Genomic DNA, 19,416 nt, shown 5'->3' with positions numbered 1-19,416 from the left:
TGACAGGGGGAGACAGAGAGAAAGGTCTTCCATCCACTGGTTCACTCCCCAAATAGCTGCAATGGCCAGAGCTAGGCCCATCTGAAGCCAGGAGCCGGGAGCTTCTTCTGGGTCTCCTACGTGGGTGCATGGGCCCAAGTGCCTGGGCCATCTTCTACTGCTTTCCCAGGCTGTAGCAGAGAGCTGGATCAGAAGAGGAGCAGCCGGGAATCAAACTGGCACCCATATGGGATGCCGGTGCCACAGGCGGAGGCTTAGCCCACTGCACCACAGTGCTGGCCCCAGCTATGGGAATTAATGAACACTCAGCTGGCTATGTTGCTGATAATATACCTACTTCCTCTGAAGCCATTAAAGAATGAAAATGGAAGAGCATGCTTCTCCTTTGTTGGGAAAGAAGAAGCAAACAAAAGACCATATTGTTGAAATTGGGGTTTGCAGATACTGATAGTAAGTTGTAAACAAATGGCTCCTTGTACAACATGAAAACCGGGAAAAACCTTTCATTGCTCTTTTCTGTACTTTATGAAAAGACAGACTATTCTATGGTGAATTGCAATGAATGAACTTCAGTAATTAGAGCTGAGTTTTTTTTTTTTATTTTTATTTTTTATTTTTTTTGGACAGAGTGGACAGTGAGAGAGAGAGACAGAGAGAAAGGTCTTCCTTTGCCATTGGTTCACCCTCCAATGGCCGCCGTGGCCGGCGCGCTGCGGCCAGCGCACCGCGCTGATCTGAAGCCAGGAGCCAGGTGCTTCTCCTGGTCTCCCATGGGGTGCAGGGCCCAAGTACTTGGGCCATCCTCCACTGCACTCCCTGGCCACAGCAGAGAGCTGGCCTGGAAGAGGGGCAACCGGGACAGAATCCGGCGCCCCGACCGGGACTAGAACCCGGTGTGCTGGCGCCACAAGGCAGAGGATTAGCCTAGTGAGCCACAGCTCTGGCCTAGAGTTGAGTTTTAAACTGTTTCTTCTCTAGTTTTCTAGTAAGTTCTTTCTTTAAGAATGTAGAAGTGAACGGCTTCTTCAGACGTATTTCATGAATTCTGGAGATTAGCAGTGGTTCTGAGAGATGTTAGTGGTGAAGTGTGGTAAATGAAAGAATGTTATTAGAGGATTATATTAGCTCTCTCATTGACACCGTACTTGTCCAAACACACCCATACCTACTTCCTGACAAAAGTACACAAACACAAAAAAAGTCAAATTCAATAACATATACTCAGCTCTTTCCCAGGGGAAATACAGTTAACCATGAGCTATTTAAATACTAAGACAACCTGAAATTATTGTGTACCAGTTTTATACAGGGCAGTGAATAGTTTATTGTGCTATGTCATATATTTGATGTGTACTCATATAGTGCTATTTAGAAATTAATTCACGTGAATAATTTTTTAGGGCTGCTCTTTGATATAATTTGAATTGTTTTTGGGTGATGACATTTACTTAAGTATGGTACAGAAACTTCAGTTTTACATGTATTGTTTAAGAACTTAAATGCTAATTAAAAGCTAACAAATTCATGACTCACGAGTCTGTTTCTCTGCTGTGACTGACTATGCCTATGACTTCATCCGCAGAGATGTGGGGAATCAGAAGTCTTGGATGAGAAGGAGTCTATCTCTTCAGCCTCTCTTGCTGGTTCCAGTTTGCCTGTTTTCCAGAATGTTCTGTTAAGATTTTTGGATACACAGGCTCCCTCATTGTGTAAGTAAAGAAAGCTCTTTGCTTCTAGATCTTAAATAAGGGAATTGACCTTTTTGTGAGCAAATTCCTCCCTCCTCCCTTTTTTCTTCTTATTTGCATGTTACTTAAGCTTCTTGGCACTAGAGATAATATGTGTTTTATTGAGCAAAATTTAAAAGCATGTTTTTTATTGGAGGCATTCAGGCGATTTTAAATGAGTTAAGCTTCCAAGACTCTAAAATTTCCAGATTTTAATCATTTAAAAATTGTTACCTCATTCCCTTATATTTGGTGTGCTCATTTTTGCTTTTTAGATATTTTTGCACTGAAATAGAAGAGCTAGGGCCCTGTGACCCTCATTTGTATATTGTAACTCACTATTTTCTTGGTGTAGTTTTCTAGATTTCTGATTTCCTATTTCTTGCTCTTAAAAGATGGGAAAACCAACTAGAACCAGTTTATAACCAAGGCCTTGATATAAAGGACTATTTAATAAAGATGGTTGGCTGTCTTGCTGCACTTTCTTAGACATTTCTGGCAACTCAAGCACTTCCTTTCTGTTCTTTATTTTATTGTTCATGCTGGGTTGTAGGTATGTGGAATAAACAGCCACCCAGGGGTTCATGGTGTGAGTGAACTATGTAGTGAGCTATGTAGACTTGATAGTATTCTGAGATTTTTTTCTATAAAAATTTTAAAAATTTGTATTTAATTTTTATTTGAAACACAAAAGAAAGAGACAGAAAGAACTCCCATTTGCTGATTCATTCCCCGAATACCCACAACAGCCGAGGCTGGGCCAGGCTGAAGCTAGGAACCAAGAACTTAATCGAGGTCTCCCATGTGGGTGGGTGGCAGGGTCCAGGTACTTGAGCCATCGCCTGCTGCCTCCCAGGCTGTGTATCAGCAGGAAGCTGGAACCATGAGCACAGCCAGACTCCCACCAGGGACTCCAGTGCTGATGCAGGCCTGTTAACTGCTGCTCCAAATGCCTACCCTTAGACTGCGATTTGCACATGAAGAAGTACAGCAGAGAGGATCTTAGGCTACGTGGAGACGGAAGAACGTGAAGAGGCTTTTGCAGAGAAGAAAGAGGCAAATCAGCAGGAAGTGGGACTGCCTCTGTGCTTTGAGGAGAGGTCTTGGTGTGGGTTAGATGAGGCCAGGGGATGTTTTTGTTCAGGGCGCTGTGATTGAGTTACTCAGAGAGGGAGAGCCGGCTCTGGAGCCAGGCTGTGGTTTCGTGGACAAGCAAGCAGGAAGGACAGAGGAGAACTGACAGGAGCACTTTGTGGAGTCAGGCCTGGAAGTCGGCAGTTCCAGCTGCTGTTCCGCCCTGGGGGAGAATGCCGCTTCGCCCCTCGCTTCCCTTCTGCACTCCTGTTCTTTCTACTTCTGTGCCTTCGCGGGTCTGGGTGTTGCACTTGCCGTCTGTGAGAAGATGGTGTTTTGCTCCTCCGGGTAGAAGCTGCCGGCCTCTGAGTGCCATGGTGAGGAGAAGAAGCTCGGAGGCTCAAGGCTGAGGGAACTGAGCTGCCCCTTCCCCATTCCCCGGGGAAATCTCTGTCTCCATGTGGTTCTTGTGGATGGTACCAGAGGTGGCAGGCCGAGTCTGAAAATGTTTTGTCTTATTGCAGCGGCACTGATAGGACGTTGTAGAGCACAGTTCCAGATCTTCAGGTCATAACGTGCGCGAAGTAGATTGATTGGCAATAGCAGAAAAGACTGCACGCTCCATCTGTGTTCTTTGTATCCCATCTCCCCTTAATTTTCAGGTGATCCCACTTAATATATGTTTTCACAGGCTATTTACATTGTAGTTGTATTGTAAAGTCTCCTTTGCAAAAATGCACACATCTACCCGAAAGTGCACAGATACACTTAAGGTATAAAAGTAGTCACCAAGTCTTTTTAATAGTGAAACTGGAGAACAGAAGAATAGCCCTGTTTTCTTTTTCTTCACCTGGATTTTTCTTTGTTTACATTACCACTTAAATGGTTATTCCTCTTTTCAAGAACTGTGCTCAGTGCTCAGCACACTGAATACAATTTTTCACTTGGAGTTGGACGATCAAAACCTGCCTCTCAGCTCAGCTCTGTGCAAAACGCTAATATTAGCCTCAGTAAATCTTTTGTTTTGTTAAAGCAAGGATTACCACTGAAAAGTAGGGAAAATAGTGTGCAGCCTTACTAATGAGCTAATTTTTCCACTGGGCTAAGGAATTCCTGATGGAATTCATTTCTCCACAGCGGATCCCAACAGTGAATGTGAAAAGGTGGAATTTGTGAATCTGGTGCTGCTCTTCTGTGAGTTCATCCGCCATGACGTCTTCTCCCATGACGCCTACATGTGCACCCTCATATCGCGAGGAGACCTGTCGGTCACGGCCTCCACCCGGCCACGGTCGCCAGCCGGGGAGAATGCAGATGAACACTATTCAAAAGACCATGATGTGAAGATGGAGGTATGGCCCTGCAGGTGCAGCCGATGCCCTGCTGGGGAATCTCCTATCCATGGAGAGTTTGGTGATGGGAGGGGGATCTTGCTGCAGACCCAGGGTCTCTCTGCTCCGCACTGAGAGTTCCAGTTTCCTGTTGGTTCTCAAAGACTGATTAATGAGAAGATGAGTTAGGCCATGCAGTTTTTTCATAGGATTGGGATTACACAAAAGGCCTTAAAAAGTTCATGGACAAGTGGATTATAAGATAAAGTTCATTTTGAGGAATTTTTGAGATTCACCTATAGTTTTTCCATCGTATGCCTTTCCCATGAACTTTCTGAAGACCGCCCCGTTTGCTTCTGGTATTATATTTTTTACCTTCCAGTTTTCCTTTAACAGTGCACCTCAGAATGACGTGTTTTGACCCTGATGTTCCAGCCAGGTTTTTAATGCGAAGGAGCATCTTTCCCCCGATGTGTCATCTGTCACTTAATCACTCTTTGATATGCAACAGGAAGTTCTGAGTTACACTGTAAAATCCCATATTTCACTTCAACTAATTCAAGATCTAATCTCTCTTTTTTCAAATGTGGCAGAGTAGTTCTTTTTACCTGACTATTTTGTGCTGTATGACTTTATTATTTTCTGCCAAATGCTGATACTTTGGACACTTTTCTAGGTACTCACTGAAGTTTTCATGGTAAAACAGGTGCAACTGGTGTTGGGAAATTGTGACAGTTCCTTAAATATAAGGCCTCATGTTGGTTCTGAGAGAGTTTAGGCATATACCATTAAGATAACCTGGCCTTTTAGGATTATGGAGTTAGACTGATAGTTTTTACTCTTAAGATTTTTATTTTCCAATTAGAGTAGGATTTAAAAAATTATTTTTAATGTAAATATTTTTGTTTTATAGGTTGTTCACGGTAGAAACTAGTTAAAACTTAAATTCTTCTACCTATTTATATGTTTCCTAGACTTCTACTTTTTCTTTTCTATTTAGTATCAAGGGGTCCTTTTCCCCCTCAAGGTATCTTTTATTTTAGGTATAAATTTAGATTTTTTTTCTTCTAAGAAAACAACTGGGCATATAAGTAGGAATAGCTCAGAGAAGGAAATTATGGTAATGTGAATGAGAATCTTAGTGTGTTTTCCCCTGAAAACATGATGGAAGTTAAAACTGTCCCCTCATGAGGGCAAGGAATGTGACTTCCAAGCAATGCTTGCTTTAAAACTTCTTTTAATTTTGGGGGTGGAGAGAAAGACAGTGGAGGAAAAAAAGATGTAGAGTGGTTAAAAGAAATCTCACTATCACGTTTCAGCTTCAGTGTCTTAACTGCGATCTGCAATGTAACATTCTTTCTCTGGTGATTATCAGGAGCAGAGTATTATGGCGCATATGGGCATTGACTCAGGACCCACTAACATTTTTGATGAAGTAGACAAGAGTGACTTTAAAACTGACTTTGGTTCGGAATTTCCAGTAGGTTCAACCTTTGATTCTTCTTGACAGTTAACCCACCTACTCCCACCCCAACTTGTCTCACTGCTTCTGTTGCTTGTCCCATCTCCCAGAATGAGTCTTGCACTGTGATGTAAATGTGACCCTACCATGCTCCCGCCTGCCTTCAGGACCCTTGTCATCTCATGTGGTTGTCTCAGTTCAGGTCATCCTCAGTTTGGGTTGCATTGCTTCCTTGGTACATTATAACACTCTTGTCCTCCTGGTTGACTGTCTATGACTCTTTTGTTCATTTTGAGGTCATCATGTCTCAGGGCTGTGTGACTGCACTGTCATCCGGACAGCCCATGCTCATTTGCTGTGAATGTCTTGAGCTTCTAAAAACCAGCTTTCATGGTTCTGCACTAATTAGATATTCATTTTTCTGCTTTGTCACAGGGTAGTTAAAATGTGTCTCATGGGTCTCAGTGTATAACTCTTTATAAAAACCATATTGCATGGGGTACAGATTAAACCTTTTACATCTGTCACTCGTTAGTCTTAGTAGTCAATGACTATTATATATGTTTCTGTAGGAAATTTAGCTCTGAGTAAAGCTCTTAACCTATAAGACTGTGTTTAATCCCAGGTCCTCTGGTAATATAGACACATTTTTTTGTTGCATGGACTTTTTGTTTTCTCATTTTAAAAAATAGAGGGTGATACTGTTAGATGTGCACTGTTCTGAATTTGAATTTTGTGGAAATTAACAAAATTTCTTCATGTTGTTTGTGGTTAAATAGGAAAAGGTATTGTCTGGCTGTCTTGTGTGTTTTAAGTTCTGGTATGTAACATTGTATTTAGTTTTGGCCTCTTTCATTTACAATCTCTAACATTTGTTTTACATGACTTAGATTTTTTCCCCCATGCCTGGAGAGTCCTGTGAGAATGCCAACCCTTCCTTGGGCAGAAGAATGTCAGTTAACAGTGAGAAGTTGGTGAAGAGGGAAAAACCGAGGGAATTAATTTTCCCATCTAATTATGACCTCCTCCGTCACCTGCAGTATGCAACACATTTTCCTATACCTCTGGTAAGTCCCTGCTCCAATCATTTGACACCTTGATTACTTATTATAAGATCATTCAACTTTGAGTGTCAGATTGTTCAACTGCTTTTCTGACTGATAGCAGGTAAGCTTTTGCATTTGCTGCTGCTTCAGTCATAAATCTGATCATATAGTTTGTTTATTGAGGTCGTCTGAATTTCTGGTGTGGTGTCAGTGGCTGGATAGATTTTAACAGAATTTTATGTATTAGTATCTTGTTTCAAGAACATTTGAATTGCTGCAAATGATGTCTACATGTTTTTTCTTACACCAGATTGAAAGTTGTTTACCAAGCAGCTTTTATGTGCAATATTTTTTGATTTGTGCTTCTGGTATTACACAGATGAATAAGATTTTTGGGGACACAAGAAAGATGAATGAGATAGGAGAGAGATAAATGTCTATCAAGTGGCATGTAGTTCTGTTAGTGCAGTGATTGAGTTAAAACCCAGGCGCTAACTGGAAGGTGAACTCACATTCCTGTACCTTCCACATGTGCAGAATGAACAAATAGAAGGCAGGCAGGCATCTGATTGGGCAATCGGCTGACTTTGTAGAAGAGGTTGTGTGTGAGTTGGATTTGGACCTGTTGTATTTAGGAACTGGATAGCACGTGAGAAGTGGTTGGCAGGAAGTTTATTTTTGACAAATGTAGCGTGGTTGTGTACTGCTTTAACCTTAGGAGAGACTGGATGAATTGTATATAGAAATTCTCTATACTGTGCTTGCAACTTTTCTGAAAAAACTGAAATTATACCAAAAGGAAAAAGTTCAAGGGGAAGGTAAGTAAAGTGAATATGGCAAAATGTTGGAATGGTTGGAGGGTTCTCTGCTCCTTTCTTGGAGAGGCAGAGCTCTGAAGATCTTCCTCCTCTGTGCTCGTGCTCGTGGGTGTCTTAGCAAGGCAGTAAGCACCAGCTGATTTATTCTGCTGTTCACATGACCTTTCGGGACAGTCACTCCCAAAGTTGTCCATTCCAAGGTCTGTGCACTTAGAAGAAAGCCAGAATGATTTCCAATGACCGGGTCGCCTCACAACATTACTCAACCATGAAACATCTGCTAGACCACTGATGTTGTAAGATACAAGGTTTTAATAAGCTCCCACCACCAATTGTCCTAACCCACCTTTCCCCAAGAGTGCAATTCAGAAGAAGCTGTCAGTAGGGGAAATAAAAACATGTGCTACCACGACATTGACATTTGGAATGCTCTTGAGCGTCTGGTCCTGCTCCTTGACAAAAAGGGAAAATGTCAGTAACCGCTTGAGCCTGTGAGGAGAATAAAAGAGTATGGTTTAGAACGGAGTCTCAGATGTTCCCCAAATCTAATATAGGTGTGACCCTTGTGAGTAAAGACCAAGGAGAGAATTCTAAAAGGGACTTAAACAAAAGTTTAAAAAAGTCATTATGTGTATGGTGATGCAAGAATAATGTCTTTGTGTGCCCATCAGTAAAATGTGTTTTTATGTGTAGGCCTTGTGGTAGCCTGGAACTTACCAAGTTGTTAGTCCCAAGTCGGATGTGTGAAGCCAGCTAGGACTTTCTGTCTTCCCTACCAGCCAGCTACAGTTTGTCCAGCAATGACCATATGTTTTTTTAAATAAGTGCTTTGTATATTTTCTCACTTATTATTCACTTCAGACTTAGATAATCTATTTGTGAAAACATAGATACGAGTTTCAAGCTTCAGAAAAAAATTCTTCAGATGCAAAAGTCAGTTTGGAACTAAAGGCACTTTTCTAGCTTCCAGGAATACCATTTTTAAATTATTGCAGATAATGCGAACACATTAGCTACTGTTACTACTTGTGGCTTTGGCTAATAAACACAAACACCAGCACAAGGACTCCTTCATGGTTCCCTATGTTCGTCTTGTTTTTTCCCTGGTAAGCTTTTTAATTGATGCCATGTGCTGAATCCTTTCTGCATCCTTGGGAGTGGTGAGACGTGGATCAGCAGTTGTGACCCTGAGAGTTGGAGTCACCCATACTTTAGAGTAGAGGTCCCACAGGTGGCTAGGCTCGCCTTTCTGGATCAGTGATGCTAGTCAGCCTAGCCCACGCTGTGTTCCTATCACAGTGCGGCTCTTTGAAGAACACCTGACTGGTGCTGTTTCCATATGTTTTGTGTGAGTTTCTAGGTCTGAAACAGTTGTTTTTACGATAATAGGACAACTCCCTCAGAAAACATCATAGGACCTAAGCAAATCATGTTATTATAACATAGAAAGAAATCAGCTTTATCATTAGACAGTTGATGTCATAAGTTAGTTTTTTTTTTTTTTTAATAGCTTTTCATCACCAATTGCCGTAAACCCTTTTCTCATGAGTATGGTTCAAAAGAAACAGTCAGTAGGGGAAATATAAGGCTATGCTAACAGGACATTGACACCGGAATCTAGTTCTCTCCCGTAATAATAAGGGAAAATCTGACTAAGCCCTAGTGCCTGTGAGGAGAATTTAAGAATATGGTAAAAAAACCAAAATTTTTTTAGGAAATCTTTGTAATCTACAGGTAGGATCTAAGCATATATAGTAGTACTTCAGAAAGTTCATGGAAAAATAGAATTAAAAGATAATGCTTGATTTTTTTCATAACACACACTTCATAAACTTTTCTAAAAAAGTATTCATTTATTTGAAAGGCACAGTGACAGAGACAGAGGAATCTTCCCAACTGCTGATTCACCCCCCAAAGGCTGCAATAGCCAGGACTGGGCCAAGTGAAGCCAGTAGCTAGGAGCTCCCTCTGGGTATCCCACATTGGTGACAGGGTCCCAGTACTTGGGCCATCTTCCACTACCTTCCCAGGCCCATTCGCAGGGAGCTGGATTGAAAGTGGAGCAGCCACTATTTGAACCAGCACACCAACATGGGATGCTGGCATTGGCAGTGAGTGGCAGCTTAGCCTGCTGTACAACACTGGCCCCTTTTGTGAATTGATGAAGAATGCCTCATAAAATACCTTAAAACTTATCTATAGATTTCCAAGCCCTTTTATAAATAAACATTTTTTAGTTTATTGTGTTAGAAAAAAATTAGGTATTAAAATTGTAGTATTAAGGTGAAGGTTACAATTTTTTGGATGATGGATTAAAAATAGATTAGGCATAAGTAGTTTCATGCATCCTGCTTTTTTTGTTCTTAAGTGATCTAAAGGCTTTTAAAATTGTGTTGCTTAAGGACATGGAGATTATTTTATTTTTCAATCAAGACATCATTTCTAGACATTTCAATGAATATCTGAGTCTGCATCATGGACTTATTTTGTGTTTTAAGATTGTCACAGACTTTGCCATTGATTCTATGAGACTTGAGGTTTTTGTAGCAATATCAGGGTTAAGCTGTATCAACCACCATAAGAAGAACAAGGTTGCCTTTACAAGTCAGTCCACATTTGCTAGCAGTCTGCATTTTACTATTGAGGTGCATTTTTTTCTTTCAAAATGTAACTTTATGGTCCCGAAAGGTAGGAAGTGGCAGCCTGAGAGATCCTTTCGCTTATGCTTCATTAGCGCACCCTGATTTGTCTTTGAGAGTCTTGGGTTCCTTCAGGGAGGCAAAAGTCTCAGTGACTTTTAAGCGGAATGCTTTTGAGAGATGATAGTACAAGATAGGGTCAAAACACAGGTTTGACACAGCTAGCAGTAGTGTGGCCTCCTTGGCTTTGAAGAGTGAGATCCTGGTTGAACAGTCTGATATGAATTCTGTCTGGCTGAGGGTGTATGGGATTCGGACAATGTGATAAGGAACAAAGCATATGATGTACGCTGTAGTCACCAGGAGTATGTTGATGAGGGCTCTTCTCACATGCGGATAATTTTCATTGTCTTTGTTTCTGTAGAGTTGTCGAACTACAAGGCAGTTAGATATTAAAATGATGGCTGAGAAATTTAAAAATATTGCTACACATAGGAAGTTGGTTAACAAATGCCAGTTTCTTCCAAACTCCTTTTTGAATTCCATACAACCCACCTGTGACTTCTCCTTGATGTCTTTGATGGGAATCAACATGTTTGGCACCATAATAAGAAGGACCATAAGCCACACCACTGCTGATAACATTTTGGCAAATCCAGGTTCTTGTATTCGGTAGATCTTACAGCTGTGTACCAACTGAAGGCAGCGATCCATGCTGACGAATGCCAGGAATATGATGGACAAGTACATATTGATGTAGATGAGGCAGGCTGTCACCTGGCAGTGGAATATCTTCAGCTTCCAGGGGGCCACACCCAAGTCGACAACAATTTTCACTGGCAGTGACAGAATGAGTAGGAAATCGGCCGTAAGCAAGTTAATTAAGTATATGCTCACACACCTGTGATGTGTGTTCTTCTGTATGAAAGCCCAGGCTGCAAAGCAACTTCCAATAATCCCGATAAGGAAAACTAAATAAAAAAAATATGTGAATGGCTCCAGATCTCTGTAAACTGGGCAGAAGAATGAACTGTTGGTCATCATGAGGGATCCCAAGGATGACTGTCAATTAAAAAGTCCGAAGAATCTGGGGAATAAAAAAAAGGGAGTGGATCTTAGTAATTAAAATCAGAAACTTGTCTCTAAAAACATTTGCATTCACAGTACCAGTTGTCTTTCTAGTTCTTGGGTAGACTTTTATTGGTGAATTTATCAGACTGTGGCCTGCTAGGAAAATCCTAGATTCTAGGAAACCCAGGGTTTCCGTTGTCTGGTTTTTGAGGCTTTCAGGAAATATTTTGTAGTTGTGTTTTTGAGAGGGATATTTTTGACCTGGTGCTTTTGCGTTCTGGTAGCCCTTTTGTTAACAGTTGGGCTGAAAGTTAGTTTGCAGGGAAGATAAGTGAGTTGAGATTCTGAGAAGTGGAGAGAGGAAACCATGTCTGTGGTTGAGGCAGGCAGAACTGCTTTCAATGAAGCTTTTTGTTTTTTTCTTTCTATCTTTTTTATTTTTATATAGATTCACATAGTTCCTCAAGCTAGAACAACTTGGGCTGATGAGGAATTAGGAGAATGACAGAAAATTGCTGTGAAATTTAAAAAGTAGGCTTTCGTCGTGTAGCCTGTTAACAGCATTTTAAGAATCAAAATTTTACTTCATGAGTAGAAATAGTCCCAGGATTAGAATCTGACTTTGAATTGTTGTTTATTCCCCGCCCTTTCTTTGCTCCCATTTTGTAATAGTATGGTGGCTACAATATCATAATCCCCAGCCACCTGTGGCTGTTGAAAACTGAAAAGTGGGCAGTCCAACTGACGTGTGCTGCAAATACAAAGTAAATACTGAGTTCTGAAGTATTTAGTATGAAATATAAAAAATTCTGTTTTATATCAATATTACCAAAATTAATAAAATACTTATTTCTGGTGCTGCCTTTTGATATGAGCCCTCTTTTTGAATATTAAACAAATTTCTTTGGTTTTAAAGACCAGAAGCCTATTTTTTTTATTTTGGCAGAAAAAGCCTGACATATAACCTCTTTAAAAATAGCAGTTAGTATGTATAATGGCTGATATAGAAGATGGTTGACCTCAAGGGCCAAATCAGCCATTCTTTTAAATCTTCCTTAAAAAGCAAAGCAAAACAACTGTTAAACCTTTTAAGCCTTAATTCTTCCAGTTGTTTAATGAACCATTACGTACATCTTGGAATACAACAGAATATGGAACCAGATGAATATAATGTGTATAAAACATTTTAAGTTAATGTGTCACTTAAAGGGTACATGTCCTTCCCTTTCCCTATCTGAGTTAGGACTTCAGGGTCCATGAATAATCTTGTTGTGTACCAAACCCACAATAATTGAACACTTCCTTTTTGTGCTGTGCTAAGTACTTGCCATGAACTTAATTCACCTTTCATCATTTCACTGAGAATGATGTTGTTATCACCGTTGTTTTACACATGAGAAAACTGAGGCATAACAAGTGAAGTGCAGCTGGTGCCGCGGCTCACTAGGCTAATCCTCCGCCTTGCGGTGCCGGCACACCGGGTTCTAGTCCCGGTCGGGGCACCGGATTCTGTCCCGGTTGCCCCTCTTCCAGGTCAGCTCTCTGCTGTGGCCTGGGAGTGCAGTGGAGGATGGCCCAAGTCCTTGGGCCCTGCACACCATGGGAGACCAGGAGAAGCACCTGGCTCCTGCCTTCGGATCAGCGCGGTGCGCCGGCCGCAGCGGCCGTTGGAGGGTGAACCAATGGCAAAGGAAGACCTTTCTCTTTGTCTCTCTCTCTCTCTCACTGTCCACTCTGCCTGTTTAAAAAAAAAAAAAAAAGTGAAGTACCCAAGCTTATAGGGCTGGTATGGATTAGAGGCAGGATTTACTGTGTCGCAAGAATTATGTTCTGATCAATTTCCTTGTAAATGAGCTGAAGTAAAATATTTCCTTCCACCAGATACTATTAAAAGAAATTTAGTCTTCATGTACTTTGATGTTTTATTTTAATACATACACACACACACTCACACACACTTAAAAACTAGACCTAGATCCTGTCCTGTAAGTATAAGCTGGTTGTATTTTCTACATTTCCACACATTTCTCACTGTCTTCCCCATAGACTCTGAATCTTTACTCTCTGCTTTAGACAGGTAGGTGGGCTCTCAGCTGTGCTGTAAGCACGTCCTTCCTGCCTTGTGCACTTGCATGGGATGCAATTTTGGAACCCCAGGACTTAGAGGATGAACAGAACCTTTATTGATGGCCTCGAGCACAGCTCCCAGTTGGAGGAGACTGAGGTCTGGCACCTGGGTGTTGCTCGGGTTGCTCAGCTTGTTGGAGCAGGACTAGGGTCTGCCCTTGATGCTTGTGTCCTAGGCTCTCTACCACGTCCTTTCCTGTGCCTCACTCTTGGTATCTCTGTGGGCCTGAAGGTAGCTCTTCACCTCTGAGAGCTGCTCCAGGATCCCCCGAGTTCCTTATGACCTTGATTTGTGATAGTTACTATTACGGTTCTCAGCACACTTTTATTCTCTGTTAAAAACTAGTGTAGCAACAGGTGTTTGGCACAGGGTCAGGATGCTGCCTGGGACAGCTGCGTCCCATATTAGAGTGCCTGAGTTCTAGTCCCGGCTGTGCTCACGCTTCCAGATTCCTGCTGTGGACACCCTAGGAGACAGCAGGTGGTACTCAAATGCTTGGACCCCTGCAATCCACAAGTGAGACCAGGGTGAGTTCCAGGCTCCTGGCTTCGGCCTGGCCCAGCTCTTTCTGTGGTGGGCATGTGTGGAGTGAACCAGTAGATGGAATCTCTCTGTTTGTCACTGTCTTTCTGTTTTTCAAATAAATAAAAACACCCTTCCTCTCCAGCAAACCATTTGTACATTGATCACATATCCTGCCTGCTTAATATAAGGTGCTGGGATTTGGGCTAATACTCTTATTCCAGATGTTACATAATAATATGTTCTTATAGATCCCTTATTGCTAACACTATAAGAAAGTCTTATTTTATGAATGTGGCTTATTTGGTAAAGAGAAAGTTGAAAGAATAATTTGTGCAGCAGACATTTGCCTTGTGGCGAAGGCATTAGTTAAGATGCTGTTGTCTCACATGGGAGTACTTGGGTTCAGTATCAGTCTCTGGCACCTGGCTCCAGATGCCTGCTAATGCAGACCCTTGGAGACAGCAGTGATGCTAAATAATTGGATTCCTGGCACCCATGTGGGATACCTGATTTGAGTTCCAGGTTCTTTTCTGTGGACGGGGATGGTTATGGGCATTGGTGGCGAGGGGAGTGAGGGTGAATCAGCAAATGAGAGCTCTCTCTCTGTCTCTCAAATAATTCATCATTAAAAAAAATTAATAAAAATTTATTTGATAAATATTCTCTGTAGCAATGAACTTCTGTGTAGATTGCAATGAAAACATGTATTTGAAATGTTTGGTTATGTTGACTAGAAGTTAAATTATACTGTAGCATTGTGTATCCTGTAGCACAAATGTGAGAATTAAGTACTTACGAAATATTTTTTGAGCCAATTGTTGGCAAGTGGAATTTGAGGTGCTTAGCGATACTCCAGCAAAAGAAGAAACATTTTCAAGTGTCTTTTTAGTTCCAGTAGAGAGCCTTTTGCTCAGAAAATCATCGAACTCATTATATTTTCTAAAGATTTGCAGTGGAATTTTCTTGGAATTACTGTTGTAATGTGTGTAGAGGAACATCATTTTGTGACCTGTTCTGCATTGTGAGACTAACATGGCCTTGAGCCATTCCGTTACAGAGTTTAGTTAGTGAGTAATTATACTGCCCTAGTTATTGAGTCTGGTTGAGTTAAGCTGTCTTTTTGTGACAGATGGGTGGAATCAGTGAAGAAAATTACAGTGTAGCTTACAACTAGGATCTATTTAGAGATTCATAAATGGTGCCCTCTTACACAGCAACTTAGTTACCTGTTGGCTTTTTTTTTTTTTTTTTTAACTTACATGGCTTAAACACTAAAAATCATAAATCTGCCATCCATGGGAAAGCATTTGAATATATAAAGTATTTAAAAAGACATACCTGGGGGTATCTTCACAGAGCCTCAGCTGGCCTAGCTCGCTGTCTTCAGAAAGGCATGAGCTGTTTGGTTAGCCGCAGCAGGAGCAGTAGCAGGCCCATTGCAGAGTTGCTGGCTATACTAAAAATTTCCTTTCCTTTTTGTGTGGTTTTAAAAGGTTGCATGTTGACGTAGATGAAACTGTGGCTTGCAAGTAGTTGAGCTGTATGAAAGTACTCCTCCAGAAGTTTTGTTTGTTTGTTTCATTTTTTTAAAAAATTCATCTATACTTTCCTAAGAAATGCAGATTTTTTAGTATTTTTTACAGAAAATATTTTCATTTGTTCATTTTAGTACCCACCCCCCTTTCCCCTGCCACTTTTTTTTTTTTTTGAAAACTGCTCTAGATATGCTCTGTGTCATACTGATTTCAAAGAATTTTCAACATTCATTTCTGAAAGGGAGCATGGATTAAAGATATAAGGTGTTTAAGCAAATATTGCTTTAGTGTACACAGTGACACTCACTAGCATTTCAAAGTTATAAAGAAATGGTACTGTTTGAGTCCCTGGTGAGATGTCTAATAATAAACAGACAAACAAACAAAAAAAGCCCAAAAAAGATGGGACTTAATAGAGTCTGGGAGAGTAGATTTTATTTATTTTTGTTTTTGTTTTTTCTCTTTGTAGAAGAATCTAGAAGTAGAAATAGCATTATGCAGAGGAATAGCATTATGCAGAGAAATAGTTCACATCTTTGGTACAGATGTTTTAAAAATTTTCTATGCTTGTGTACACACACTAGAAAATACTAGGATAGTGTGCTTACTGTTTATTGATTGACAGTGCATTGATTTTTCATTCAAGAATATGCTGTATCTGTTTTTGCAAGTTATGAGTCTAGATCTGCAGTCAGTGTTTGACTCAGACAGCTTAGTGGATTGAGTCAGGTATTTAATCAGAAATAGATTATATGTAAAGGAGCCCTACATGTGCAGTTACATTGTTCGCTTGCATGTTCATCCTGCCTGTGGGTGAGCAGATGGTTGCTGAATATCTGAAAGAGCCTCGCGTGGTGGGGACTGAACAGAAGTCTGGCTCTGCAGGAGCCACCTTTGCCCCAACTGATAAGCTCGTATTTCCTCTATAGGACCAGCTTCTACAGAAGAAATGAACTTGTTAAATCCGCTTATCTAAAGTTGGTTTGTACGGGCACAGCCACCGCCTGGCTAGATGGGGACTGTTTTCTTCTAATGCTTCGTGGCTTTGGAGGGGCTTTCGTCTTGTTTTCTCCTAATAGTTATCAGCTTTCCAGATAATAAGAAAAAAGTCAGAATCTAAATGGTCTCCAGACTCTTAAGATGAATCCCTACGTATTAGCTTTTGAAAAGAAAGCTCTCTCAGAAGACTAAGGAAGGCTGAGGGAATTTTTAAAAACTAAATGTAAGGAGGCTGAGGTTGATATGGCCCCTTGTTTCAGATATTCTGATAGTCTCCGAAGTTCATATAATGATTATTGTCAATTTATATGTAAATATTTACTTATATATGTGTATATGTAGTCACTCATAAAATTCCACAGTTTCTTTAAATGTTTCTCAAACTTCCTATTTGATTTTTTGATTAAGAATGCTTTGTATCATAATGATGAGAGGAAGTGATGCATATTTTAAGGTTTTTGTGCTTGTTGGGAAGAACACACCTGTAAGAAAGACATTTGCAGCCCATTAAGGGTGAAGTTCTGGTTAGAGTTTACATTCACGGGGTAGAGAGGGGAGAGACGACTTGACTTGAATTTGCTATAAATGAGTGGTGAGTGGTTTCAGTGTGGTTGAATAAAAGCTGGGATAAAAGATGTTTGCTAGTTTTTTTTTTTTTTCTGTAGGCACATTTATATGTTCACATTCCTGGTTTACTTTAGGTTATTGACAAAATTGAAAAGTACAAGCTTCTATTCTTAAAACTCTGTGAAGACCTAGTTTCTGTGTCTGGGTTGGCAAATGTGAATGTACTTGTGTGCCCTAGTTCTGATGTGTGGAGTTTCTTTCTTGGACTAGTGAGGATGAATCTCTCTCTCTCTCTCTCTCTCTCTCTCTCTCTCTCTCTCTTTTTAAAGATTTATTTTATTTATTTGAAAGAGTTACAGAGAGAGGTAGAGACAGAGAGGTCTTCCATCCGCTGGTTCACTCCATAGATGGCCTCAATGGCTGGAGCTGTGCTGATCTGAAGCCAGGATCAGGAGCTTCTTCCTGGTCTCCCACATGGGTCTAGGGGTCCGAGGACCTGGGCCATCTTCTGCTATCCCAGGCCATAGCAGAGAGCTGGGTTGGAAGTGGAGCAGCTGGGACTAGAACCTGTGCCCATATGGGATGCCAGCACTGCTGGTGGCGGCTTTAACACGCTGCGCCACAGCACTGGCCCCAGGGTTGAATCTCTTAAAATGCATCATATTCTTCCTTTTCACAGTGAGCTTAGGCAACCTGGCATTGCATGGTGGTTTATGCACAATGGAAATACAACTTTTTCCTTGCTACCCCTGGTAATTTTATTTTTTCTTACATGAGTTGCATTTCAATTTTCAGAAGCCACTTCTGTTTGTCTGTTTCACAGAGGACAAGTGATTTTCAGAGTGTGTTTTGTTACTGTTTCGGGAAGTGCATGTCATCACTAACCCCGTATTTCAGAAACTCAAGTTGCAAGAAGTGTGCTAAGGTTGTGTTTCCCATACCTTGTCATGGGAATACTTGTTAAGTAAGAAATGATCTTGTTACTGATTTGCTTATTAATGATCTGAAATATTAATAAGCTGTGCAGGTTCTAGCCACAAATTCAGAGAAAAATTATGAATACTGGCACAAAGAAACCAGGCAGCATGATAAGTTTTTAAGCTTTTTATTCAGTGAGAGAAGTGCATAGGAGAGTGAGGGCCCTATCTAAAAGAGAGGGGAATCTGGATTCATACCGAGCATCAGGAGCCAGCCGTGTGGAGGAGCATGCAGGGCAGGAAGCCCTGAAGGCACGGGCAACAAAGGTCCATAATGGGGAAAAAGGGCCAAGGGGGCCATGCCCACCGTGTTTCAGGCCTTTAATCCACTTCGAAAGGGGAGTGGTTAATTAGTCTGATTGGCAGGTAAATGCACAGGAGTGGTTAGGAAGGGGCATGAGCTCACACAGAGGGCATGGTGAAGGCGTGGCCTTCCAGCTCACAAGCCTAGTTAATTTTATCCTATATGCCTGCCTACATCAATCTCTTAGTTCCTTGATGGGTATTTGGTGTATATAAAATGAGTATTAAAGCTAAGTTTTCCCACAGGTTATTAGTTGAGAAAGGACTTTTTTATAAGATTTATGTATGCATGTATGTATTTGATGGGTGGAGTGACAGAGAAGGGGAGAGACAGAGATCTCCATCTGCTCTTTTCTCCCCACATGGTCACAACAGCCAGGTCTGGGCAAGGGCCCAGAAACTCCATCTGAGTCTCCCACTTAGGTGACTGGGGCTCAAGCACTTGGACCATCTTCTACCACCTTTCCTGGTGCTTTAGCAAGGAGCTGGATGGGAAGTGGAACTCATGGGAGTAGAACCAACACTATGATATGGGATGCTGGCATCACAAGTAGAGGCTTAGCCCACTGAACTACAATGCTGGCCCTGGAAAGTGTTTCTATGGACTACTCTCCTACCCACATAAATCAAGGTTTTTGATTTTATTGAACAAAACAAAAGAATTTGTACTGTTTTTTATAAAAAAAAAAAAGTTTGCCTTTTAAGCATAGCCTAGAAACCCTTTGGAATAAGGAAGGCAGGGGAAGTTGAATGTCAGAGGTAGGTAACCAAAAAGACAAAAACCAGGCCATCAGTTTGAGAACTTGCTGTCTTTGAAGGAAAAACAAAACAAAATAGAAAAACCGAGGGTAAGTGTCCGAGTAGTTAGACTGTGGGCATCCCAACATACATCTCATACTGGAGTATGTGAGCTTGAGTCATGTCTCTTGTTCCAATTCCAGTTTCCTAGGAGGCAACAGTGATGGTTCAAGTAATTGAATCCCCATCTCTGATGTGAGAGATCTGGATTGAGTTTCCATTTCCTGGGCATCTCCGGAGCAAACCAGCAGATGGGAACTCTCTCTTCCTGTAGCTCTCTCTCTGCCTCTGAAATAAACAATAAAAATAACAAACCCATTAGGTATGGGAGATTCCACCCTTTTCAGAAGGGCACAGAGAAGAGGAAGACTTGCCCAGCGTTATACAGTTGGACTTTACAGTCCCAGCTCTTTGTC

The 19,416-nt window shown here is 41.2% G+C and overlaps 2 protein-coding genes across 13 annotated transcripts in view; one reads left to right on the top strand and one right to left on the bottom strand.

Annotated features, from left to right (window-relative positions):
- MED12L (mediator complex subunit 12L) overlaps positions 1–19,416 on the top strand; it is a 360,120-nt gene that overhangs the window by 113,663 nt on the left and 227,041 nt on the right. For 8 of the 12 annotated variants that reach the window (XR_016232702.1, XM_089331069.1, XM_089331070.1 and 5 more), the window contains 4 exons: positions 1,583–1,709; positions 3,939–4,153; positions 5,508–5,612; positions 6,485–6,661. Coding sequence is in view for 11 of the 12 variants with exons in the window: in XM_089331069.1 (XP_089187195.1) it covers positions 1,583–1,709; positions 3,939–4,153; positions 5,508–5,612; positions 6,485–6,661 (624 nt within the window). In the remaining variant the exon portion in view is untranslated. The remainder of the gene's footprint in view (positions 1–1,582; positions 1,710–3,938; positions 4,154–5,507; positions 5,613–6,484; positions 6,662–19,416) is intronic. The other 4 variants (XM_089331074.1, XM_089331073.1, XM_051859044.3 and 1 more) reach the window with 1 other exon arrangement.
- GPR171 (G protein-coupled receptor 171) lies at positions 9,851–15,342 on the bottom strand. The gene is made up of 2 exons (XM_008266339.5): positions 15,160–15,342; positions 9,851–11,184 (listed from the first exon to the last, which is right to left on the bottom strand). Exon 2 carries the CDS (start codon positions 11,139–11,141, stop codon positions 10,179–10,181), a length of 963 nt encoding a protein of 320 aa, XP_008264561.2. The 5' UTR covers positions 11,142–11,184; positions 15,160–15,342; the 3' UTR covers positions 9,851–10,178.

Source organism: Oryctolagus cuniculus, chromosome 4 (genome assembly GCF_051225735.1).
Source record: "Oryctolagus cuniculus isolate XC-2025 breed Fujian yellow rabbit chromosome 4, ASM5122573v1, whole genome shotgun sequence".
NCBI classification, from domain to species: domain Eukaryota; kingdom Metazoa; phylum Chordata; class Mammalia; order Lagomorpha; family Leporidae; genus Oryctolagus; species Oryctolagus cuniculus.
The sequence above is the reverse complement of the archived record's forward strand: the minus strand, read 5'-3'. Positions and strand labels throughout refer to the sequence as shown.